This window comes from Perca flavescens, chromosome 12, assembly GCF_004354835.1.
Source record: "Perca flavescens isolate YP-PL-M2 chromosome 12, PFLA_1.0, whole genome shotgun sequence".
Taxonomy (NCBI): domain Eukaryota; kingdom Metazoa; phylum Chordata; class Actinopteri; order Perciformes; family Percidae; genus Perca; species Perca flavescens.
This window is the reverse complement of record NC_041342.1, coordinates 6,587,030-6,613,496: the sequence shown is the minus strand read 5'-3', so window position 1 is coordinate 6,613,496 and position 26,467 is coordinate 6,587,030. Positions and strand designations below refer to the sequence as shown.

Sequence of the window (26,467 nt, the reverse complement as noted above, 5' to 3'; positions counted from 1 at the left end):
TTATATCCATATCGTTATATGAGACTAGATATCGTCTTAACGTCTCTTACCTGGTTTTAAAGGCTGCATTACAGTGAAGTGATGCCATTTTCTGACTGTCCTAGCTGTTATTTGTCTTTACCCACTTAGTCATTGTATCTACATTACTGATGATTATTTATCACAAATTGAGATTTGTGATAAATAATCATCAGAAAGCACCAACAGTCAACCCTACAATATCGCCGCAATATCGCCATTGATGTATTTGGTCAAAAAGAAAATCATAATATTTGATTTTCTCCGTATTGCCCAGCCTTACATGACATAACGATACAATGAGATGTACGCATGAAGGCTACTGCTCTCATTTGGCATGTCTTACCTGGAAGTCAGTGTGAATTCCCTGGAAGCGCTCTGCATCGTTGGCCAGCTGGCAGCGGATGTCGTGGCTGTTGGTGAAGATGCTGTTGAGGTGGGCCCAGGTCCTTTGGACAGACATCCAGGAGGAGATGACCAGGTCGGCCACCATCAGCTTCCTCTGCCATCCACTCACCTCCGCCTGGAAATACTCGACGTACTTGCTCATCAGGATGTTCTGCAGCTGCACCTGGAGGGAAAGCAAAGGAGGAGCTTTACACGATCCGCTGTAAGATAAATGAAATGATTAATAACCATCCATTATGTTTCTGAGCACGTTTTGTTCTGATCAGTTAAACATATAGTGTGTTGTTTCTGTCTCCCCCATGAGGCATTCTAAGTAATGACAACAACACTGTCATTGCATCCACATGATGCAAGCCTTCGGTGATCGCGCACCACCCCCACCCTTCCTCCACGCAGTTACTTGTAGCCAAGGAGGGAAAAAAAATAAATAATGATGGACCTTATATGACTCATATTTCTCCATATCTGTATCTGTTTCAGTGTCTCTGTGTCCCAACCGGCAGCGGCAGATGGCCGCCCACCAAGAGTCAGGGTCTGTCCGAGGTTTCTAGGTTTCTTGAACAAAAAGGAAGGAAAAAGGAAGTTTGTCTAGACTTACTCTCTCCGTACAGTGTCCTGTTATGATTTGACACAAAATAAAAAATTGAATTGAATTCAGAAGAGGTAATTACTCTTCCCTCTTACCCTTCCCTTTCTGCGCACGAAAGTCGCCGGACTGCACCATTTTGTTAACATAGCCATACTGAGAAATACAGTGTTTTGTGGAGCTGATAGGCTTTATTAGCTTTGCATCAACTCATTTGGCAATGGTTTGAATATAACGGAAGTCCATTAATATGGAATAGTTGCGGACTATAGCTTTAATATCAGGAAGTCAGACTGACAGAAAGCACTACATAGAGACATAAAGCAACACTGGAATATAAAATCTAACCCTGAGCCTGATGTTCTTCATCAAACAGTTATCAGCATGAAACTACTAAGATAAACTAGATATCACGCTCACCTGGTTGTCCTCCAGCGTTTCGATCAGATTCTCATCAGCTTTGAGCAGAGGGGTTCCTGTGTTGGTGTGAGTCTCATATGACAAGTACATAACACTCCACGTCTGGGTAATCTCGGCCAAAACCTAAATAAATGGAGGAAATGTTTCTTTACAAAATGTGACATCTGCCATTTGTCAACGAGGAAAATCATACAAGATTTGCAGTAGGATAAACATAAAACGTGTAATCTTTTTTACTTAGTATGTTATTTATCTTTCTTGTCCATTGTGAGTCTGCTTCATGATTATCTTTGCGGTGTTATTTTTAAGGATATGGAAAAAGTAGCGATTTATTCGGGACAGTATTTGTCAGGAATATTTTTTGAGATTTAAAATGCACACTGAACTCTGAACTGTTACTATAAATGCAGGGATTGCGACAGGCTCAAAAAATAATTGTCTTAAAGGTCCCATGACATGCTGCTTTTTGGATGCTTTTATATAGGCCTTAGTGGTCCCCTAATACTGTATCCGAAGTCTTGTTCCCGAAATTCAGCCTTGGTGCAAAATTACAGCCACTAGAGCCAGTCCCACAATGAGCTTTCCTTAGTACATGCCATGTCTGTGTCTTTAGCACAGAAAAAGACACAGAAAGATTCTCTGGGCAGCTGTGGGCGGCGGGCAAAACAGAGAAAGGGGAGGTAGCCTTTCCCCTTATGACAACGTAAAGGGAAGATTCCAGATCGGCCCATATGAGCTTTCATTTTTTCAAAGGCAGAGCAGGATACCCAGGGCTCGGTTTACACCTATCGCCATTTCTAGCCACTGGGGGACCATAGGCAGGCTGGGGGAATGCATATTAATGTTAAACAAACTCATAAAGTGACATTTTCATGCAATGGGACCTTTAAACAGTTTTGACCCTTCACAACTACTGCAATGATACATAGGACACTATTCTACAACTGGTTGGTCTCGATGATTCTTACTTTCTCTATGGCCATTTCTTTCACAGCCTTGTCCACTATGTTTTTGACCTCATCCTCCACACGGTGAAGCTGTAATTCCAAAAGGTCCCCCAGGGTGGTGCCTTCCCCCATCACAAACCTGACCTGAGGACCAAAAGGAATACACGGCAACCATGAGTGCGATCAGATTTCACATCGGGATAATTGGGTTCACTGAGCTGTGCTGGTCATTACAGGCCTGGACAAGGGTTGGCAGGGTAGTTTAATGAAGCTGGAGTATGTAAAGAACAGAACTAGGGCTGCACAACAATATTCTTTTCTTGATTCAAATTGAACATTGAATTGAATACAAAAGGCAGTGCTAAAAAAAATGACAGACACATTTTAGAGTGCAGATTTTCTTTCAAATAACAAAAAAATATGAGTGTCTTTCGCAATATGTTACAGCCTTTCGCAATGTGTGTATTGCGCCAGTTGATATCGCGATGACGATAAAAAAAACAATATATTGTGCAGCCCTAAACAGAACTTTACTCAATAGAGTGTGGCAAGTATCGTATACGGTGCGACATTATTGACTCAGATACCCCAGTGGTGTTCATAAGCTGTTGCCAGTGTCTTTCTCTGACGGCGGAGTTTTGCAGCTCGTTGACAGCTCTCAGAGAGGTCAACAGGTTCTTCACAGTCGACTCTAGACCCATGTAGACGTCCCACACCCGCACCTCCTTATCCAGCATCTTCATCTCCTTTAGCATGGAACACAGATAGTCATACATTATGAGAGAAATTTGCTCTTTTTCTCAACCCTCGCAAAAATGAAAGATTTGAACGTTTGTCCATGGAAGCGTGCCATACCTTAGCGAATCGTCTGAGCTCCATGTCCATCTGCTCAACATTGATCTCTTTCCATGGAGTCTTAGTCCAATCTTCTATACTGGTCTGGCACGGAGAGAAGGGAAACATTTAGAATCAGAATAAAAAAAAAAGGGTTTATTGTCACAGTAAATTACACTGAATTTGCCTTGGTGATTGGTGCATACACAAACAAACAACTTCATCTGTGATTGTCTGAAATCTATTTCCCCCACAGTCTCACAGGTCATCTTCAGGTATGGTATAGAATTCATTCTGTAGCTTGTGGGTACGTGCAGAGTTAAAAGCTGAGCCTAACTATGCAGGCCCTGCTGCATTGTGTTAACGATGTATTAATGGTTGCTCAAACATAGCTAAGAAATCAAGTGCTGAGTAACATTTACCTTCACAAAGATGACCATGTCCCAGACTGCTTTAACCAGTATGATATCAGAGCGACACTGGCGCAGTTGCTTGTAGTCTGGGAAACTGACCTCAAAAAGATCAGCTGTGTCCTGCAGCTTCTTCATTTCCGCCTCCATCACAGCTACGGCTCGATTGGACTGGAGACAGAGACATTTTGATACGCTGTGGCTTAAAACTGTAATGTTTGTTTTGATTCTATTAAATTACACACTTTTAAACTTATATTTTTTTTGAATCGGTAGTAATAGTAGGTCTCCCAGTGCTTACCTTATCAATTAGTTTATATTGCTCCTCCACATTGATCTTAAAGATTGGTTCAGTACGAAACTGTTCTCTGAACTCATGCTGCTTGACCTGAAATGTGAGAAAAAAACTGCACACTCAGGATTCGTTGAAGCTGCAGTTCCTATGCATATATTTCTCCATCTCTATATCTATTACTGTGCACACTGGGGGGGTCATATATAATGCAGGAAAGAAAGTGAGAAGGTTTATGTGTCAGATATTGAGGTCTTTGTATGCGGTTGCCACACTGACATCCTACCCCCCACACAGCCTCACCTCAAAGCGGACACATTTCCTGCGTATAACTGAAACTTCATTTGATTGTAGTGGTGCCACTTCATGTTTAACAGTGAACGCGATTTTCCTCAGACTTGTCCACTTCTCCGGCAGCTCCTGTGTTTTGTGGTAATCAAGTAAAGAAATATACATAGAAGTCATGGAAATGTGTGTGTTTGAGTATTTGGTACACACTTCTAGCTGGGTGTAGACGCTCTCTGGCAGCTGCTGTCCATAGGTCTTGAGGAGATCAGCAGTAGACTTGAGAGGTTTGAAGTGCTGTTCGGTGCTGATCTGCCGGTCTCGTATGGCCATGAGGTGTCCCATGATGTCCACGAGGCCTGCATAGTCGCCATCTGACACCTTGTTAGAAAGGCCATGGGCCGTGTCCTGGACAAAAGAGGATAATTCTCTCACGCTGCGGGATAGAGAGGAAGGAGGAAGATGTAAGGGGTTAAGGCTGGGCAATATGGAGAGAATCAAATATCACAATATTTTTGACCAAACACCTCGATATTGATATTGCAACCATATTGCAGGGTGTTTTCACAAAATATTTACACAATAAGATTTTTTTAAATAATCATCAGTAGTGTGGATATAATGATGAAGTGGGTAAAGGCAAATAATAGAACAGCTACAGCAGTCTGGTAAGTTCAGAAAATGACATCACTTTACCGTAAGGCAGCCTTTAAAACTAGGAACACTAATGTCAAATTACTATACTCAAAATTTAAGACATTATCCAGTCTCATATCATAATGTCGATTTAATATCCATATATTGCCCAGCCCTAGTAATGGTTCAGAGTGGGCAGGACTGGCACAGGAAAAAGTCTCTTCAATAATGATATGAAATAAAAAGAAACTCTTTGTCACCACTTTGTCCCCTAAAGCGTTCATTATGCTCACCATTCTCGCACGAAAGTGTGACGTCATAGGAGCACCGTAACTATTTACACTCGCGTGTGGTGGTCGCGACACTAGTTGCAGTCTTCTCCTGAACAGAGGTGTCGCTAATTAGGAAAGGCTACCGACTTTGCTATTTCTACGGACTAGAAGAAGAAGAAAAAGGTAAACAACGGCAGAACTGGCAGCAGCATTGCCGTCAATGTCAACAGTGGCTAAGATGATATTGGAGTCAATGGATGAGGAAGAACAGCTGCTTTTGAGCCTGCTTGCAAAGAAACGAAGAAAAAGAAGGTGGAATGTTCGTCCTTTGAGTAACGGCAGACATAAATATGATGAGTTCAATATCCTTGCGAAACAAATGAGGATGATAGACGAAGAGAAGCACTTTGAATACTTCAGAATGTCTGCACAACGATTCGATGACCTACTTCGTCAGATCAAGCCCTTCATTCACCATAAAAGAACTCATCCTAACCCAGTAAGTTTACAAGAGAGACTTTGAGAGTCCTGGCATCCGGTACCAGTCAGAATGCAGTTGCTACTGGTGCGCTTGCTCGGAAAGCTTGCCCTCGAACTCGTCCATGCTTCCTGTTTTCCGCTTTGTCGTGCGGCGCTGAAAAAAACAGAGTGGCGAGATCTACGTAATTTTGAAGTCACATTGTCGCGCGACAGGTCGGGAACGGTGACTGTAAAGAGGCCTTTAGTTGGACAGTGAAAACTGACTGCCTTTAGGTAATGTTTTTTGCGATTGTGGGCCTTAGACCATGAGGTATATTAACATCCTACTTTATTCTGATCATTCTATTACTTGTATTTAGGCCATATCTGAACTATCTATATGTAGCTAGAAGTGATGAACTTTAGCCTACTTTCAGAAGACACATCTGGAAAAGTGTTATCAATGGGGCCCTCCAGGATAGAGCCAGTTGGCTGGTAGCCATTGGTCAAAGCATTGTTTCCTCCCCCATCTATGTTACATATGTTATAGAATATATACCATGTTCGAACAAAGAAAGCCAGAGTGACTTTTGAGAATCTGGGAAGCTGTCCTCTCTGAGCTCTGCAGGGCTTGTACATGATGCTGATTTCTTCGATGTAAATAAACCTTTATAATCAAGAAACAGCGTCAGCGGATTCCTTTCCATACAGCAACGCATCATCGATACTAATTAAACAACAACCACAACCATAAAACAGTATAGCAGTGTAATGTATTTAACAATGTCTGTTTTCTTTATTTTCAGGTAGTTCTTATCCATTTTTGTAGTTGTAGTTTTCCATTGAGAGTGATTCACTTAAGAATGTGTTTGCGCGTGTGCATGCGTGTCTAACCTCTGGTTGACGTGGTTGAGCAGGTGCTCCTTGAACATCCAGCTCCATCTCTTGATGACATTCATCAGCGTGTGCTTGAAGGGTCTGATATCGAGCTGTAGCCAGCCACAAAACACCCTCCTGTCCTCCATCTTGCTCACCCGTGTATACAGAGACTCAAACAGGTTGATCTGGAGCCAAGAACGATACAGTGACTCAGAGACATTGGATCTAAGAGAAGAAAGGACCAGAGAATGTGAAGCACACCTGTTCTTTGAAGTTGTCCAGGGTGGGTGGGTTCTTTTTCAGCTCATAGTCAGCATACAGCTCGGCTTCCTCTGTACTTAACACGTGGCCGTATAGCAGGAACTGCCTCATAAATTCAGACCTGTGAAAGTTGAGGTAAAAAAGACGAAGGGGATGTTTATAACTATTTAAGTGAACAAAATGAGGCACGAGAACCTATATTTGTGTATTTCAGTAGTGAAGCAATTTGATAAAAGTTTTGACAGAGAGCAAAACACTTCTGACCTGTCATCAGTCCAGAGGTAGCGGTAGCTGGCAAACGATCCCTGATATTCCCTGACCTAAAAATCAACACAATCATTTACAACCATAAGCATCATAAATAAGCCTCCACGTGCGTACAGAAAACAAACACTTACCTTAGTGATAGCTGCGCGTGCCCGTGAGCGGATCACATAGCACATCTCTGACAAATCCTCCATTTCATTTATGTCACACTACAAGAAACAAGATTGGATAAGACAAGGGTGTGTGTGTGTGTGTGTGTGTGTGTGTGTGCGTGCAGATATGTTTCGGCGTATGAACTTACAATCTCATCTGTACATCACCTGATAGTTATCCAGCCGTTGATGCTTTGCCACTCTGGGAATGAAGGACGCCATGTTGGTGATGTTGGCCACCATCTTATCCACAATATCGTAGAAGTTACCACTGTGGCTGAAGTCCAGCGAGGGGTCAAAGGTCATCTCATTGCTGTTGAGTACCAGCCGGACCTCAAACAGTGGCGTAATGCGCTGGGCTGCATCTGTGTTGTCCATGAGGTACTGCAGGGAGCAGCGGACTGCGCTGGAGAAGCCCGTCAGGATCATACGGTCCACGTAGTCTGTGTAGGCCTGCCACTCATTGCTGTCCAGGTCTGTGACACCGAGCAGAGACTGGCTCTCCTGGAGCACGGTGGAAAAGTGAGTGGGAGTTAAGTTAAAGTCAAAGTACCTTTATTAGTCTCCCCAAGGAGAAATTTGTTGTGGACACTGGGAGAAATTGTTGTAAAAGTTAAAATAAGGACACACAACAAGCACAGGGTTAAAACAATTAAAAGATGTACAGTAAACATTTGGGTTACTCAAAGAGCTATGCATAAATATCAATACATTCAGTTAAAAATATGCATTAATTCCTCCATTCATATCCATACATACAGTACATTCAGTCACAGATATACATGAATGAATTCATAGTCATACATTTTAAAAGGGAAACAAACTGTAAGGATTAGGGCTGGGTACCGTATTCTCTACTTTCTAGGCACCGACCGAATTGCCTCCTTAGTATCAAGTATTGAAAAATGTCTCATCATTCAATACCCAATTTCAATAGAAAAAAGTGGCAGGAGAGCTTCTGGTATCCTTTTAACCACCGGTGCTCATGGAAGGGAATAAAGTACACGGTAAGGAGGAAGAATTATGACAAAAAAAGTCATGTCCAGGCACTTAAGGTTGGTTACAAAAAAATGATTAAAAAGCCTTTAATTAACAGGGCAAGACATTAAAAAATACACCAACGTGTATCGACTTGAGCCTTCCTCAAGGTTTCAATACCTAGGGAGCAGATGTTTCAGCGTCAGTGAGCCAATAAGCATGCAGCATGCTTCTGCCAATATCTAATAATGCTGTTGATTGGCTGTCTAACATTACACATCTTAGAGACGCAGGAAAAACTCTACGTTATGCAGAGACGTTGCTGTTTTTTAGTTAAAATTGATTTCATAAAATTGGTTTTGAAAAAAAGTATTGTTCAGGAACAGGTATCGAAGTCACGGGATTGGTATCAACATTTATTTGAATGATGCCAGCCCTAGTAATGATACTCATGGATATGAATAAACCTCTGTAGTGTTCAAGTCCCTTTTTTCCAGCAAACAAAAGTAAGGTGAGAAAATATACCTGCAGCAGTTTGTGTATTTCCTCCCCTGTACTGGTGATGAGAGCGTGCTGTTTGGAAACACTCTCATTAATGTCAGAGAAGATGAGGAGGGTCGAACCACGACTCTTTCTGGTGATAAAGGCACGATGGCTGAATTTCCCCATAAGGGCCTGGATGGTCTCCACATTAGCTTTACTCTTCTGGACACGACTAGAAATGCTCTGGCGATAACAAAAGAGAGGAAGTATTACAGCCAGTAATTATATTCCCTTTGGTTGACAGCTGCATGTTGCCTTTTGTTTCAGGAATGTTTGCTGTTATTGAGGAAAGCTGACTTGGACGACATAAGGAGCATGCCAGGATTCATGCTACAATGACAGGCAGCAGTTTCACAGCATCGTTTGATAGGACTATGCTATTGAACAAACTCTAAAATAAATATTATATTAGAGCACAGAATGCAGCTGACACAGGATCTTTTCTCTAAATATAGCAGAATAGTGTGAATATGCTGCAAAATAGTGTCACTGTATCACCCATGGGAAAAAGAGAGGATTTTTCTGTGTCATGGTGACATGGAAACCCGGTTCCTACACAACCGTTAGGAATCGGACCGGATTAGAGCGCAAATTTCGGTTCCTCATCTCGGTTCCACCTGATGTGGCGACTGAAATATTATACAAAACGGACGTAAAAGCATATTAACCATTCACGGCACATGATCGCTAGTAAAACATATTACACTTGCTCTGCTAGTCTATCGTTAGCAAGCTAGCTTTTAGTGCATTTAAAATGCCTTAAGCAAAGCGGTCGAAAGTGTGGCAGCCAAGGATTTGGACATCGCAATAGTAACTGTTATTTATTGTTAAATTATTGTAGTTGTGTGTTAGGTGACTTAGGTTTACTTAAGTACTTTAAAACGTTAATATATTGTTACATTTTAAAGTTTCTTTGATGTAATTTTTCAGTTTTTCAAGAATCGATTTAGGAATCGGAATCGTTTTCAAAGTATCGGTTTGGCATCGGAATCGTAACAATCCAAACAATACCCAATCCTAGTCGTGGTACTTGCCAAATTCCCTTTGCATGGATGTTAATAGTGTGAACATGCTGCATAATAGTGTCAACATAATGTACTGGAAAAAAACAACAACTCACTAGCATTAGACTTTGCACCTGTCAAATAAGAAACACGTCAACTGTTGAGTACCTTGACCAGGTCTCGTGTGCTCTGGATGTAGTCCCATAGGTGGTCCTGAGCCCAGCTCAGCTCCCGGAGGGCCGGGTCTAGCTGCCGCCTCGTCCCGTCCATCTCCTCTTTCACCAGTCCCAGCTCTACAGCCAGGATGGTACTGTGGAGCTGGTTGTACCATTGGGTCACCAAGGTCAGTGTCTGCATGTACTACAGGATACAATGCAGTGTTAACTAGGGCTGCACAGTATGTGGCTCTTTTGCTGTTGTTGTGATTAACAATTTTAGATTTTTTTGGCATGGCCTGCACATCCGGCATTGCATGATGATGCTATTGGCCCTCTTGAATTTAAATGAAAAACAGTCTTTCAAATGTGACCGAGGATTTTCGTCATTTTGGGCAGCAGAATTTGATGTTTCAGCTAGCATTTCTACTGAAACTGTCTCTGAACCGTCGCCGCTCACCTGATCCACCCCCATCTTGTTCTCAATCTCCTACAGAAAGACTTGGCACTGTGGCCGGGTTGGCTCAGTGGGTAGAGCAGGTGCACGTATACTTAGAGGGTTATGCCTTGTTGCAGAGTTCCAGGGTTCGAGTCTGACCTGTGACGATTTCCTGCATGTCTCCCCCCCTCTCTCACCTAGCTGTCCTATCAATTAAAGGGTGCAATTTTCTTTTGGTTTTCATTAGTCAAAGTTTTTTTTTTACTCAGTAACGGATGGGATTTGTAATGTAGTGAAATACAATACTTCACTCAAAACGTAATCAAGTACATTTTAAATTACCGATTTAAAAAACTACTTGAAAAATACAAAAGACACAACAAAACTACTCAATACAGTAACGTGAGTACATGTATTTTGTTACTTTCCACGTCTGCATAAAACATACAACTCGCAACATGAACACATCCCCTTAGTCATCACCACCCACCCAGACAAAAATCAAGAAAAGATGACACAGTAACTACCAATATCCCAAGACCAGTAACACACAAGACAATTAACTATACACCAAATAAACATAATGTATAAATGACAACACCATAAACCCATCATATAGTCTTTCCCCAGCACAAAGCTTCGTAGAAGTCCTCCAGAAAGCTCAGGTACTCTCCCAATTTTTGGTATTTACATCCAATCTGGCATATCGTTCATATGACATTTTTTCAAACAATGCCAACCTAGCCATCTCACAAGCGCACTCTTGGATTGTCAGCACCCGTTCATTCTTCCATCATCAAATAATCTGTCTAGCTATCATCATACTAGTCTAGGATATATCATTCTTTTATCGTCATCGCAATATCAACTGGTGCAATAAACACACCGCGAAAGGCTGTGACATATCGCGAAAGACGCTCAGAGATTTTGTGTTGTTAGTTAAAAATATATATATATATATGTAGAAAGCTGCACTTTAAAATGTAGCCGTCATTCTTTTTTTAGTGGTGCCTTTTATATTCAATTCAATGTTCAATTTGTTCAATAAACGAATGTTGAAATGATTTCCTTTCATTTGATTCAAAATCAATGAGCAATTTGTAGTATTTTAGCAGACTATTGATATACTGTATTAAAACAGCAGAAATGCAGAACTGAGCACACTTCAGTATCTGTTTATTTACCGCAAGTAATATTGTTATCATGATTTTCAGCAACACTATCGCATATTTTCCTCTTATCGTGCAGCCCTAGCGTTAACACTTTAATTCTGATCATTTTCAACATATTTCACAGGTCAAAAACAATGAAAAACATTCACAGCCACAATTATAGCTGTCTAACAATATATCCGATGCAATACTACAAGCAGGGCTGCAACTATCGATTATTCTCCTTGTCGATTAGTCTGTTGATTATTTTCTCAATTAATTGATTAGTTGTTGGGTCTACAAAATGGTGAAAAATGACAATCAGTGTTCCCCAAAGCCCAAGAGGACGTCCTCAAATGTCGTGTTTTGTCCACAACTCAAAGATATTAAGTTCACCGTCACAGAGGAGTGGAGAAACCAGAAAATAACTAACTAGAAGCTTAGTTCCCCACCGTGTAGAGACTCTCCCGTTTGGAGTAGAGATGGAGAGCTGCTTTAGGAATGTTTTGGTTCTTCAGAATGCCCAGATACTTCACCTCCCGTAGCACTGAGGTCAACTGGAGACAGGCACAGGGAGAGAAGAGGAGGGCTGTCATAAACAATTGGATGAATCCAACGTTGCAGTTCATTATTTTGTTGCCTATCACCGTGACAGCATAAATCTGAATAGATGGGCTCAGCATCTTAAAATGGAGATCTCATTAACATTGGAACAAATACCCACACATACACAGCACATTAGAAAAAAAAAAATCACACTACATACGATAAATAGTTTATTCCTGGATTATAGTGCCGGATTTTGACGTTGCTAGTACATACTCATATCTGCTTGCACTTTTGACTTTGTCGTTTTCTTTGATGTGATGTTGAGTGCATTTTATGATTTTCTTTATCTGTTCCCATACTGTGGTTATTGCTGCTTATGCAAAATAGTCCCTCGGTTTATTGCAATCAAACCGCTTTTGCTACTTTTGGTTATTTGAGACACACCAGCTACTTAAATGATAAGAAAAAAAATGATGTAGCAAATAAGACAGCTTTCATGAATTTAGTGCAGGCTATATCAATATCATATTGCAGCAGAAAATTATATTTACTGTATATATTTAAATGATTTCACATAGTCTCACTTTGCCAGACCCTCCTCCAAAGCACATTGAAGGAGGGTCTGGCTACTCCACATAGCATTCGGGGATGGGAGGAAAACGTGCTCTGGTTAAATGGCATTTCTTTAAACCAATCAGAATCATCATGGGCGGTGTTAGATTTACCCTGCAGAGATCTGAGGAGCAGTTAACCATAGTCCTCAGAAATCCACCAAATTTTAAATTCCTACACAAAGAAAGCGGAAGGAAACGGAAAAGACATGCATCCGGTGGAATTTCCTTTAACACCGGAGCAATCCCGGAAGTGGAACACAAAGGATATAGACTAGTGTAAATGCAACCTTAACATGATTAATTGTGGAATGACTTGTATAGATAGATACATCTACCTACTATAAATGAGTTCACTGTATGTACTGTAACATCCATATTATGTGTTAGTAGGTAGGCACACTTCTAGTATGTAATACATCTATTGCATCTTCTTTGTGCTTACTGCAGGACTGAAGTTGACCTGGAAGAGGCCTGTGTCAGTGTCCAGTGTGAGCAGTGGTTCCTTCAGGTGGATTTGACAGATTTCCTCCAGGCCCTCGGTCCACTCTGAGAACTGCTCCTCATCATGCTGGTCCAGAACCTCCAGAACACGCTCACACTTCTGAAGGACATCGTCCGCTTCGGCGCACCCCAGAGGCCTGGAAGGGAGAGAGCGAGGAAGGGAGGGAAAAAAAAGCCAAAGAAATATAAAGATAAGAAGGAAAGGTATAAATGTCATTGGTATCTTGTACATGTTTGACAAGTAAACTGTAGTCTTGCAGTGTGTACACTAGAATTCTAGTCCAAAAAATAAGAAAAAAAAACATTTCCAAAAAGCTAAGGCCTATTTTACTTAAAGGGCAACTCCACCGATTAGACACATCGTAGTGTATCTACAGATCTTGTGGAGAAACTACAGCATATCATATCTGAAAAAAAGCTCCAGAGGAAGCTGTGTGACATCTGATAGATTTTTCCTCAGTTGGGGCTGAAGTTTGAAAAGGAAAGAATTTGAGATAATTGTGTCCGTGTGTGATAAGTACGGTCGGTCCCTACATATGGGCAAGCTGGCAGAGGTTGCTCCTGTTCGTGAGGATGCGATTTCGAAGCTCCTGCGTCCATTTGAGGTTTCCTGCCACTGACGGCATATTCTTCCCCAGCACAGTACAGCCTGACCGCAGCTGAAACACAAAGGCTGAATTACTTTGGCTGATGTCTGAGTCATTCATTACTTTAAGTTAATACACATTCCAAAGATGTTCATAGCAGACGTTTAGCTAAATTTGTGAATTAGGATACCATACCGTATGTGTCATATTAAACTAAGACATCCCTGTTATGACATCAATTAGTGATGTTACTGGCTGTAGTCGGATCACAAGGCTGTCTTTTTGTATATTCTGAAGTGTGTCAATATTCAAATGTCAAAAAGTCAGTTGAGAATATAATATAATAATTTCTCTTCAACCTCTCTTACCCCGTTTCTGTGTTGATCAAGTATAAACTGACAGTGGTCTACTTCCTGGCTGAACATGTCCAACAATACTTTGTAGTTAGGGGAGAACAGCTGGTGGATCCTGGGTCTCTCCAGCAGGGTGCTGAACATCTTCAACAACTAGATAGGACACAAAAACAACGCAGACAGTGTTCAATTTAGAAATTGAGGTATGATGTCCGAAAATATAGTTCTGATTAACGTTGGAGATTCCCTGGCTTTTGATCTAAGCCACCAACAAGTTGAAAATCCCCAATAACGTCCACATACTGCTCAGCTGCTCATCCATGTGATTATAGTATGCTAAACTTGCTCTTCTTACACAGACACTTAAAAAAAGTGTAACTGATCAAGACCTTGTCCCCAAATGACCTGGAAGTACATCACTAAACACAGTAATGGTATTTTTGAAGGGGTCAAGGTGTAACAGACATACCTTAAAGGTTGAATTAAGGTTTTTGGAGTGCTGGAAGGCCAGATTGAGGACAGTTCCCAGCCTCTGGTCAAAATCTCGGTTCTGCTCCATGAAACGCCTGTAGTGACGCACAAAACCCTGGACACAAGATGGCATTAGACAGGAAATACATTTTCAATCCCTTTCCTGATGAAAAAGCTTTGTGTCCACTTATATCTTTTTGGCAATTTTTATTCCATTACATTTTCGGCGCAGTACTACAAGTTCTCTATAGCTGAGTTGATCAGTATTGGCTGGAATAACACACTTGCGAAAAAATATATTGAAACACAAATCAAATTCTGATTCGTTCCAGTCTCGATTGGCTGAGTCACACTGGAAGCTGTCGTAAAATAGCGGTAAAATAGCTAGCAAATTAAATAAAATTGATGCACAAAGACTAATAACAACTCTTGCGTGTTGCTTGGCAACTACTTTGCTCTGCTAGTTTTCAATTACTGTACTGCTGTGCAGAAAAATTACATCTAATTGTTATTTTTTATTATTTGGCTGTGCCTGTCAATGCCACTTACAAACTGCTGTGAGTCACAGACTTTTGGGGCTTAATAATTACATAGATTAGATTAAATTAGAACTTTATTGTATTGCAGAGTACAAGTACAAAGACAACGAAATGTCAGTTTGCGTCTAACCAGAAGTGCAAAAAGAGCAGAAAAGTGCAATGTGATATACAAAGTATAGACAGGTGGTACATAGACAGGACAAGAAATATAGTGCAGCACACAGTGGTATACTGTTGGTTTACAGAAGGTGGTTTAGAGTAATATAAATTCAATATAGATATGTGCAGTGTATTAGCAGTTACCTTATAAGAGCAGAATAAATATTGCTATGTAATATGAACAATGTATGAACAACATGTACAGATATGTGCAATGTAGTAGCAGTGACATAATAGTAGTAAGGATAATAGATATAGATATATGCAGTGTATTAACAGGATATATTATAAGAAAAACAGAATAAATGTGGATATTCAGTATGAACCATATAGACAGATATGTACAGTATGTACATGTGCAGTGTGGTAACAGTACATAGCAGTGTGATATTAAAGAAAACTGTAACAAACTATTTCACTAGGACTCACATCGTTGGTGTAGTCCAGTGGGTCATATTTGCTCTCTCTGAGGGCCCTCCAGCGGTCATGGAACTCCTCGCTCATGCTGAAGACCATCTCACTGAGGACCTTCCCTCGGGATCCACCCAGTTCAACCTTCTCCAGTTTCAAAAAGTCCAGCGCTGTTGCAAAAAGCTCCTACAGATGAGAGGAGAAAAGCCACTGATGGGTCCGAGTGATAGGATGGAGGTTATCATTGTAAGAAATAAAAACTTTCTGTGGGGTGGCGATTTTGTACATCGCAACAATAACACACAAATATACATTAAAGGTCCCATGGCATGAACATTTCACTTTATTAGGTTTTTTTAACATTAATATGAGTTCCCCTAGCCTGCCTATGGTCCTCCAGTGGCTCGAAATGGTGATAGGTGTAAACCGAGCCCTGGGTATCCTGCTCTGCCTTTGAGAAAATGAAAGCTCAGATGGGCCGATCTGGAATCTTCTCCTTATGAGGTCATAAGGAGCAAGGTTACTTCCCCTTTCTCTGCTTTGCCCGCCTAGAGAATTTGGCCCACCCATGAGAGAGAGACATCATGGCTTGCAAACAAGCAAAGTGGCAGTTGGTCAAGGCCACACCCTCCCCTCTCTCCTCCTCAATAGCTACAGACACAGAAATGGCACATAAGGAAAGCTCATTGTGGGACTGGCTCTAGTGGCTGTAGTTTTAGACCAAGGCTGAATTTTGGGGAAAGAGACTTTAAATACAGTATTAGGGGATCACCGAGGATTATATAAAAACATCCAAAAAGCAGCATGTCAAGGGACCTTTAAACATGAATATACAGGATTTTACTTGATGTATTGATGTTGGGAATCATTTCTTCTTGAGGCTTATTGTTGTAGCCTTTTATTTTAGGAATAACAGCCAGGTGCTCACATTTCTAATCTTCCTTAAAACCAAACAGAGCTATGCTTGTCAACCCATGCACCTCTATCATAAGCAGCCTCTCCATGATGCGGTCTGAGCGCTGGAACACAAGCGTAGCCGGAAAGTCCCACAGCTTGATGTCCTGGCTGTGTCTGTAGTACTTGGGGATCCGCTGTCGGTGAGTGTGAAACAATTGCTTGAAGGTGCGCAGAACTGAGATGGTTATCTGGACTCTCTCCACCCCCTCCTCAAGCTCCATCTTAAACAACTCTTCGGGGATGAGGTAGGCAAAGGCCTGGATACAGACGCACAATCATATTCAGGATACCACAGATAGATATTCTGTCTCCCTCTCTTTCACACATACACAGAAATGTATCACTGTACCTTTTCAATGATCAGGTTGCAGAACTCCTGCAGGAGGACCACCATGCGTTGTGGAGTGCAGTAGTATTTGGAACGGCTCCAGATGAGACAGAGTGTGTGGAAAAGAGGAGGCAGTAGAGTGTCTAACTGTGGGAAACTCCTCTCTTCTAAGCTGCTGATCACTCTCCTCAGAGGGCATAAATACAGATCTATGTCCTCTGCTTCCAGCACCGCTATGGTATGCACATACAGAAGTAGTAATGGATAACATGAACCTAATAGGGGTGTAATTTAACAGAATTAGAATCATACAGTTGTGTTGTTAGATTGACCATTTTTAGCAACAGTGGCAATGTGATTGTGATTGCATAGTGTTTGTCAGAAATTACAAATAGATATGTCAATTGAGACAGGGCACATAGAAAAAAACTCGTTATTTGTGCATTTGAAGAATGAAGACATCATAATAGCTGTATGTGGATCTGTATCTCTGGTTGTAAGTGCAACTAAATGAGAGGTTGGGCTGCGAGAGATTAGTACATTTCATTAATTAATTAGCACTGATAAATGATGAGTAATGCCGATCTACCCTCATTGACTTTGAGGCAGATGTCTTTGAAGGAAGAGTAGTAACTGCTGTTGACTCTTCTCAGGATCTCCATGATGTGTTCCGCTTTGGGGCTCTGGATCTGAAAACAAGGACATTGTAGTAATAATAATATAATACATTTTATTTATATAGCGCTTTACATGGTACTCAAAGACACTTTACAGTAAAACCAGCACATGTAGCACATTAAAAACAGATAAGCGATAAAACCAACACACATTAAACAAGCATATTAAAAGCAATTAAAAACAATAAACCCAGTAACTATCTGGTGAGAAATTAACTATCGTATTGACTATCGTATGTGGAAAGCTAATCTAAAGAGGTATCTTTTAATGAGTTTTGAATGTGTGTGTGTGTGGGGGGGGGATTGTAGTGGTGGAGCAGGACTGTGAGGTAGAAAGAAGCCTGGTTATTGAGGGCTTTGTGGGTGAGGAGGAGGACTTTAAACTGGATGCATCGGGAAACAGTGAGCCAGTGGAGGTTCTGAAGGACGGGAGTGATGTGATCACGGGAGCGGGTGTGGGTGAGGAGACGGGCAGCAGAGTTTTGGATGTATTGCAGTTTATTTAAGGCTTTTGCAGGTGAACCATAGAGGATGCTGTTGGCCGTAGTCAATTCTGGAAGTGATGAAGGCGTGAATCAAAGTTTCGGCAGCAGAGAAGGTGAGTGATGGGTGGAGACGGGCACTGTTTCTGAGGTGAAAGAAGGCAGTTCTGGTTATTTGGTTGACAGTGAGTTGTTGACAGTGATATTATTATTATTATTGGTGTTCTTTGTGAGGGATTTTGGTTTGTTGTTGTTTGAGTTGGAGGAAGTTGGTTTGCATCCAGGTTTGAATATCGGTGAGGCAGTTGGTCAGGGTGGAGGATGTAGCTGTGGTGATGGATTTGGTAGAAATGTAGATCTGGACATCATCGGCGTAGCAGTGGAAGTGAAGACCATGTTTGCGTATGATATTTCCGAGTGGCAGGATGTAAAGGATGAAAAGGAGAGGACCAAGCACCGAACCCTGGGGGACGCCTTGTGACAGAGGAGCAACAGAGGAGGTGCAGTTGTTGATGTGTTTGAACTGTTGTCTGTTGGTGAGATAGGAACGGAGCCAGGAGAGTGTGGTGCCACTGATGTTGCAGTAGGTTTCCAGTCGGAACAGGAGAATGGAGTGGTTGATGGTGTCGAAGGCTGCAGTGAGGTCAAGCATGATAAGAATGGTGAGGTGGCCAGAGTCAGAGGAGAGGAGGAGGTCATTGGTGACTTTGAGGAGGGCTGAGGAGAGCGGAATCCAGACTGAAAAGGTTAAAATTTATTTATTTTATTGGAAGAGAGGTGGGTTTTAATTTGAGCAGCGACAACACGTTCCAGGATTTGATTGACGGAGACGGTGGTTATTTTATTGTCCTTTCTGTGAACAGTGACAAGTGCGTGATTTGGTTGAGTGAGAAGTAGTCCAGGTGTTTGTGCCATGTTGAATTTAAATTTGATTACATAGCGATCGAGTGTTGAGCAGGGCTATTTTCAGATGATGTTTTGGAATCAGTTGGGAGGACTGGGGAAGGGGACAGAGGTTGAGCAAATTGGCATGCTGTGAATTGCTGTGTTGACGTGATGACAAAATACGGTTTGACCATAGTGAAGGGATGCAGTTGGACGATGAGAGGTGGTATGCAGTGACGGACTGGGATCAAAAAACGGCCCTGGCATTTGCAACACACCGGCCCTATTTTTGTCAATAACCTAGCTTGGAAATTTTTAACTCTATGGAGCTAAATCAGGACCAAATGTTTTGTTAATTTGAAAAAAAAATATATAGTTGAAAATCTAAAGCTTGAAATTGAAAATTTAAGTTTTGGTCAAAACTTGGAAAAAATAAAACCATGTATTCAAACTAAAAATAAGTGTACCAATTTTTCTTTCAGTTTGAATAAAATATAGATAAAATTCTGGAATTATTTTGAATAAATTATAAATTTTCATTTTTTTACTTTTATATTTGCCACGCAAAGGTTTGACCAGGTGGCTGTTATGGTACATTATGGTTTGGTACAAGGCACTTACAAGTGCTTAGAGCCTTGTTAGAGCCTTGTACCAAACAGTAGTGTGGCGTCACAGCCACCTGGTCAAACCTCTTCTCTGGAACCCAGATGAGTGACAGTGGTGTGTTGCAGTTGTAACATCATGGGGGGCTGACCTCCCCAAAGTGGCCACTGGAGATGCCCTAACCCCCAGAATGGTTACCAAAAGCAGTTAATGTTCCAAATGGTTGCTGCTAGAAAAAAACAGCCTGAGAAGAGCTTGAGATTCAGTGAGGTGAGGAGTGGGCTCATTCACCCTCACAGTGTTTGTTTTGTTAGATTGCCATTTGTTTGATTTAAGACAGTCATTTAATTTGTATTGTGTTAAGTTATAGTTTTATGTTTTATTAAAAGGCTCATTAAGGTCAAACTGCAATCCTGACTCCTGGTCTCCTGTTTGTGCTATGGTAAGGTGTTATCTTTCGATTTCATTCTTTGTTTCCATATGGACTGTATAGTATAAGGTGCCATATGAAATGTATCTTATATTTGAATTTCTCAACATTCTTCTCACCACTGATAATAAGCTTTGGACTTGAGACTAAATTATGTCAGTGTTCCATTTTCTTTCATTTTGGACACCTCATACATTGAGTGAAAGAACACCCTGATTTGTCATGCTATATTTACATATTTGGTAATGCTGGATTCAGCACAACCCCCCCTTTCCAACAAGCCATCATATGTGTTTCTATGATAATCCCTGGCAAAGTAACCACAAAGTAAATGAAACCATTCTGCATAGATATTCATTTTTTGCATGTTCGCCTATATTAGGTATGTATTTATAGGTCTCTATTTATTCCATACATTAAGATATTCACATCCTTTCTTTTCTAGTAGGTAATGCAACTTCCTGACTACAAACATGCCAAGTTTCAAAGCTCTTAGAGCTTGTGTGATTGATCTGCATTAGTTTCTATACCTTAACTCCCATACGGACAGGCTATATTTTAGTCTTTTTTTGGTTTTGGGGTGTATAACAATATCTGTTAATTTAACAATCTTAGCAGTAAAATATTTTTAGCCAAGAATCAATGTCATATATGGGAGACCTTAGAGATGAGGAAAAACATTGTTTGGTTTAGTTCTACCTCCGGTAGGAGTATCTCAAAAACTAAAGCCATTTTTGACCATTTGTCACTAGCCTAGTATGTGAATAGGCAGCCAGAGCGTTTGTTTGGAGGACGGGGTGGTGACATATGGGGCCACAGGGGGGAGCTGGTGAGGGTGATCGATCTGGGAGCTGCCATGGTGGGCAGAGAAGAAGAAGACTGCGCGCGGGAGGGGAGTTGGGGCGTGTGGTAAGGTAAATCATAGACATAATATAGAGGTAAATTGTCACGCACGTGGGGCAGACTGTACAGCGAGCTGTAGGTTTGCTGCTAAAAACGAGCAACCTAGTCTGTTTGGGTGAACTCCACCAGGCCTATAGAAAGAGCGACGGTTTAAATTGTCAATGAAACCAAAGTTGTGGGTATGACAGGTGGACTGAAGCCAGGTGTTGAGACTGAGAAGCCGGCTGAAGCGCTGAGTCATGGAGGGGACAGCGCTGGTAGGGACCACTGATAAAAACAGATTTTCCACAACTTTTTAAAATAGTCTTTCGTCCGTTCAGATTTCCGACGAGCTGTGTCATTATGGCCAATGTGTAGCCTACTAGGACCCGGTTTATGGAGGAAGGAAGTGAGTGCAGCAGCCCCGGGTAGTTTGTTAAGCAAAGTCGGAACTGTGGCTCCAGATAAACAGCGTGTGGTGGCATTAAAGAAGGCCTAATGTATAGCCGCTTTCCGACCGGAGGGCTTTTTGCAGTTCCTAGAACATAAAATTCCTAGAACTCTCTTTTTCTTTTTTTTTTTTTTTTTTTTTTTTTTCTCATGTTGCGACTGGACCAATTTGGGGATTTTTAAGTTCCTCTGGCCGCAGTTCCTGTAACTCTTTCAGCTCCTACTTCAGGGCAGGGTCTTTTCGCTGTTCCCTTTTCAGCATAGGAACCTAGGTCAACGAGGGTCGGGTTTCCGGTACAGACAGACCAACAACGGGACAATTTTAACAATTTTCGCCATCTTATTCATCACTAAATTCACTTCTGACAACGTTTTAGGTGAGAAATGAACTGTTAACATTTCGAATATAGGCAGTCTTGCAAAAATTGATGCCGAATTGACAATTTGTAACTACCTGGTCGGAAAGCGGCTTACGTTCTTAATGATGCTATGGCCCACTATCAAGGTGGTGGGGGCGAGGACAGGGAGTTTGAGAAGGCTCGCTGCTTTTATAATGATCACATTTTGTTAACATTCTTGGGAAATGTGTAATTAAATTATATGTTTATTACTGGGGTCGTTAGTGGACTCTATGCTATATGCAGTCACATTTGAGGTCTGTTGACATTTAATAATTCTGGCCTTTTAAGCTGTGGACTCAACATCTGGTCTTTAGGAATAACAAGAGTCTCATATCCTGTGTCTATGAATTAAACACATCTATTACTGACACTTTGAGAACTGCAGTTTCAGTGTGAATTGACTGCACCCCGGCCAACTTCTACAGAACCATGTGTCATACTTGTGACTGGATGCCCAGCAGGTTCTCCCTTTGAGCGGTCCAAAACTGGAGCTCCACGTTGGGCCCTGGGTGGTCTCCCCGGAGCAGCACCATACCAGAGTCTTTCTTCAAGACATTCCAAATCTGTCCAGACCACTGGACTATAAGAGTTTCTATAGAGTATAACAAGCCACGGTCCAGTGGCCAACCAGAAGCGCTGAGGGAGACAGAGAGTGGGGGGGGATCGGTGTGGGTAAAAATGGCAATATGGTCTTCGGATGATGAAAGTACAGTAGGCAAACTATAAAAATGACTATAATATTATTCTAGTTGTAAATCAGTCTGGTCAATTTAAATCTCTGAGAAGATTTACTTTAACAAAATGTTATTTCCTTGTCTGTGCATTAGCAACTTACACATTTATGACATGAAAATAGTAGCTTTTATGCTACTGTACATTAAATTTAGCTCTATATTATGCAATAGCCCAGTGTGTGCTTCTCCACAAGGAAACTTTAGTACATGTTACTTTTATAAAAGCTACATGAGAGATGTATACATTTGAGACGTCTGTATCGACGACATTACCAGAGCTTACATTAGCGTATTTGTTTAGCCAAACTTTCACAACCCGCGGGTCAACTGACAACACTTACTGCTGTTTTGAAGATATTTTTCCTTAAGATTTGTCTTGACTTGTGGAGTCAATGGTTTTGATCATGGATGTACAATAACAAGTAGGCCTAGTGACAAGTAAACAAAGATGGCACCCGGAAGTGGCCTTGCTTTTCTCATTTTTGTTCCGAATCCTTGCTAGTCTTGAAATATTATTAAATATCAAGAAATACAATGCGTTGTGAAACTGATAGTACATTTAATTTTTTTTATTTTTACCATATATATTTTTTATTTTGTTGCAGTCATGATAGTCTATATCCACGATGTTCCACTTCCGGGATTGCTTGGAAGTTCCGCCGGATCATGCTCTTTTCGCCCGGATGTCCGGTACCTTCCGCTTTCTTTGTGTTGGCATTTTAAACTCTGGTGGATTTCTGAGGACTATGGTTAACTGCTCCTCAGATCTCTGCAGGGTAAATCCAGACAGCTAGCTAGACTATCTGTCCAATCTGAGTTTTCTGTTGCACGACTAAAACAACTTTTGAATGTTCCACCAAAACAAGTTCCTTCCTGAGGCTATTTTGCAGAGGCGCTGTGGCTCCGTCCAGTGCTTAACGCCGCCCATGACAATTGTGATTGGTTTAAAGAAATGCCAATAAACCAGAGCACGTTTTTCTCCCATCCCTGAAGTTTATTTACAAATCCTACTATGGCCACGCCCAGGGCTGAAAATCAGATATTGCGATATTCTTGTCCTAATACCTCGTTATCGATACTGTGGCGATATTATAGGGTTGACAATTGGTGTTTTAACAAAATATCTTCACAATGAGATTTAAGATAAATAATCTTCAGTAATGTGGATATAATGACTAAGTGGGTAAAGGTAAAAATAATAGAAGAGCTAGAACAGTCTGGTAACACAGAAATGTTACTGTAATGCAGCCTTTAAAACCAGGAAAAGACAACACTTAAGCCATTTACGATATCACGATTTCCAAAATATATCTAGTCTCATATCACAATATCTATATATTGCCCAGCCCTAGCCACGCCCTATGAAGCAGCTCGATTGGTTGGGGTTAGGCATTGACCTTGAGTGGTTAATGTTAGGATAGCCGATTGGTCAGGGGATAGGACCTGTACAAATCGGGTTACGTTACCTTGCGTAAGCATGGACGTTCTTGGCGTGGCCATAGTTGGATTTGTAAATACGCATACGAATACTGTGTGGACTAGCCAGACCCTGCTCCGCAGCGCTGTGAAGGAAGGTCTGGCAATGCAAGACTACTGTATTAAGACAAGGAGGTATGTCACTTCCGGCTACTTGCTAGTTGAACGCCGAACCATTCATGAGAAACCAAACAAATGCAAGTCTTTAAACGGACTAATCTGAATGAAGTAGCATTTAACGAATCTGGAAATGCGGTGAGTTTCCTCCAATGGCTTGTGGCCAACATGTAACTAGGAATAAAGACATGCGTATTTTTCATGTTTAATCTTAGCGATAGAACGGCACATCTTGACTAAATGAACGCACTCCAATGGAAAATACACATTTAGCTAGGCTGTTAGCCACACACTAACCTGAGTACAATGTCCTGAGGCCGTGCCCTCTCCACACACAGTGGCAGGGGCAGCAGTGTCCGCCCCTCGGCGCGGCCTCTCATAGTCACGACCCTGTTCCTCAGTTTCTCCAGGTGCCTGTGGATGTCATCGGACACCACCGGCGGCCAGTCCTCATGGTTCAGCCCGCTGGACAGCACACACACTAGCACCTATGTAGCACAAACACACACACACACACACACGCTGTTTTTAAGTGGACTGTGGAGAGCAAACGACCCTAGAACGAGAGATTCAAGATGGAAAACTAACAGCTAAGTGTATCATGATTTTGATCCAGCGATGTAGTTTAGTTTCAACATTGGTGGACCCACATTATAGCTGGGCTGTGGTTGAAAACTACTGTACAGTTCTCCTTTGTGCTGCCAGCAATATTTTGAGTTAAAAAACACAAATCTTCATACCCCCAAACACCTGTATTACTGTATGAGTTGGACACTATACACACACACGCACGCATGCATGCGCGCACTAGAGCTGGGCAATATATCGATATATCGATATCGTGATATGAGACTAGATATCGTCTTAGATTTTGGATATCGTAATATGTTGATATGACATAAATGCTATCTTTTCCTGGTTTTAATGGCTGGATTACAGTAAAGTGATGTAATTTTTTTAATTTACCAGACTGTTCTATTATTTGCCTTTACCCACTTAGACATTATATCCACATTACTGATGATTATTTATCTAAAATCGCATTGTGTAAATATTTTTTTGTAAGCACCAATTGTCAACCCTACAATATCGCCGCAATATCGATATGGAGGTATTTGGTCGACAATATCGTGATATTAGATTTTTCCCATGTCGCCCAGCTCTAGCGCGCGCACATGCATGCACACGCACACGCATGCACTAGCCCACCTCAGAGATGACAACAGGTAGGTGCTCCATAGGGTATCCAGGCACTTCCCCCAGCCAGAGTTGGTTTCTGAATCCTTGGCGGGCGATTCTCTTCACGCCCTTCTTTAGCACACACAGGAGCTTGGTCTTCCATGGTGGGGACGTCTTCGCAGATGCAAAAACAGTAGGAATGCTTTCAACAGCAATGAAAGCACTAGAAATAAGTAGTGACTTATTTCAAAAGATGTGCATGTTAGATGGAGTGTAGATCGCAAGCCCCAGAAGATATTGTCTAAGAGGTAAATACACAGTGATTGTGTGTGTGCACGACGGTGTTTAAATGAAAGTCTCAGGTTGTGAGGACATTTGCTGCTTTTTTTTTTTTTTTTTTTATAAATTGTGTCAATCAAGTCACCAAAGCAAACAGATGGGGGAATGTTCTTCATCATCAGCCTCTCTCTCGCACAGTATCTTTACCTCAGGGATATTGGTATACCGAGTTTCTATACAGTGCATACACAGAAAACAATAGCCATTAAATATTTACTCAAGGCTATAACCACAAATGAATTTCCTACAAAATTGACTTCAGCCAAGATGGGGAGATGACAAGGAAAATGACACATTTATGAAAGCAGGTGCCTGAACCTTTTTTTTAAATATATAAATGAGTGAAATGACTTTGTGCCTGTGTTTATTTTCCTTTTGTGTGTGTGTTTAAAATCCACTCTGGAATGTTGTGTGTGTGTGTGTGTGTGTGTGTGTGTATTTCTCACCTGAGCGTTCCCTGCATGCAATGTCCCTCCAGGTCCAGTGAAGAGCAGAAGTCTGTTGGTCCAGATGTGGTCCAGGAAATCCAGTATAATCTTCTGGTTCTCCTCCGCTCCGATGAAGCGGTTCCACTTATCTGTCTTCACTCGCAGCACGCAGAAGGCCTGCTCGCGAAGGAAGTCCACCCTCTCGTCTGTCAGCACCACCCCGGCTTTGAGAGAGGGCTCCTGGGGGACGCGCACCACTCCAGCCCCTCCGCTGCCTAAACCTCCGCTGTTACCGCTCGTGGCCTCAGCCATGAAGACTCCGCCGGCGTTAAGAAGAAATAAGTCTAGGGCTACTACTACTTGGGATGTGGGGGGGGAACGATAATCACAGTGACATAAAAGATACAAACTCACCTAAATCCTTCTTTTCAACATCAGAAGCTATACACGGATGTTTCTCCAATCATAACTATAACGCACTCTCTTCTACCACCCTAACCGTAGGGATCTTCTCTCTTC

At 41.6% G+C, this 26,467-nt stretch overlaps 1 protein-coding gene across 1 annotated transcript in view; it reads right to left on the bottom strand.

Moving 5' to 3' along the window:
• Positions 1-26,260, bottom strand: part of dnah9l (dynein, axonemal, heavy polypeptide 9 like) — a 69,657-nt gene extending 43,397 nt beyond the window's left edge. The window contains exons 1-29 of the mRNA XM_028593089.1: positions 25,967-26,260; positions 25,212-25,355; positions 24,300-24,490; positions 22,116-22,311; positions 17,455-17,554; positions 16,887-17,098; positions 16,561-16,794; positions 15,599-15,766; positions 14,470-14,586; positions 14,016-14,153; positions 13,595-13,719; positions 13,002-13,197; positions 11,849-11,953; positions 9,820-10,011; positions 8,630-8,830; positions 7,295-7,630; positions 7,106-7,183; positions 6,972-7,027; positions 6,708-6,828; positions 6,462-6,631; positions 4,414-4,636; positions 4,219-4,335; positions 3,925-4,011; positions 3,636-3,794; positions 3,235-3,318; positions 2,967-3,125; positions 2,401-2,523; positions 1,433-1,555; positions 365-589 (exon numbers count right to left, since the gene is read on the bottom strand). Of these exons, the coding sequence (XP_028448890.1) occupies positions 365-589; positions 1,433-1,555; positions 2,401-2,523; positions 2,967-3,125; positions 3,235-3,318; positions 3,636-3,794; positions 3,925-4,011; positions 4,219-4,335; positions 4,414-4,636; positions 6,462-6,631; positions 6,708-6,828; positions 6,972-7,027; positions 7,106-7,183; positions 7,295-7,630; positions 8,630-8,830; positions 9,820-10,011; positions 11,849-11,953; positions 13,002-13,197; positions 13,595-13,719; positions 14,016-14,153; positions 14,470-14,586; positions 15,599-15,766; positions 16,561-16,794; positions 16,887-17,098; positions 17,455-17,554; positions 22,116-22,311; positions 24,300-24,490; positions 25,212-25,355; positions 25,967-26,260 (4,674 nt within the window). The remainder of the gene's footprint in view (positions 1-364; positions 590-1,432; positions 1,556-2,400; positions 2,524-2,966; positions 3,126-3,234; positions 3,319-3,635; positions 3,795-3,924; positions 4,012-4,218; positions 4,336-4,413; positions 4,637-6,461; positions 6,632-6,707; positions 6,829-6,971; positions 7,028-7,105; positions 7,184-7,294; positions 7,631-8,629; positions 8,831-9,819; positions 10,012-11,848; positions 11,954-13,001; positions 13,198-13,594; positions 13,720-14,015; positions 14,154-14,469; positions 14,587-15,598; positions 15,767-16,560; positions 16,795-16,886; positions 17,099-17,454; positions 17,555-22,115; positions 22,312-24,299; positions 24,491-25,211; positions 25,356-25,966) is intronic.
• Between the last annotated feature and the right edge of the window lie 207 nt (positions 26,261-26,467).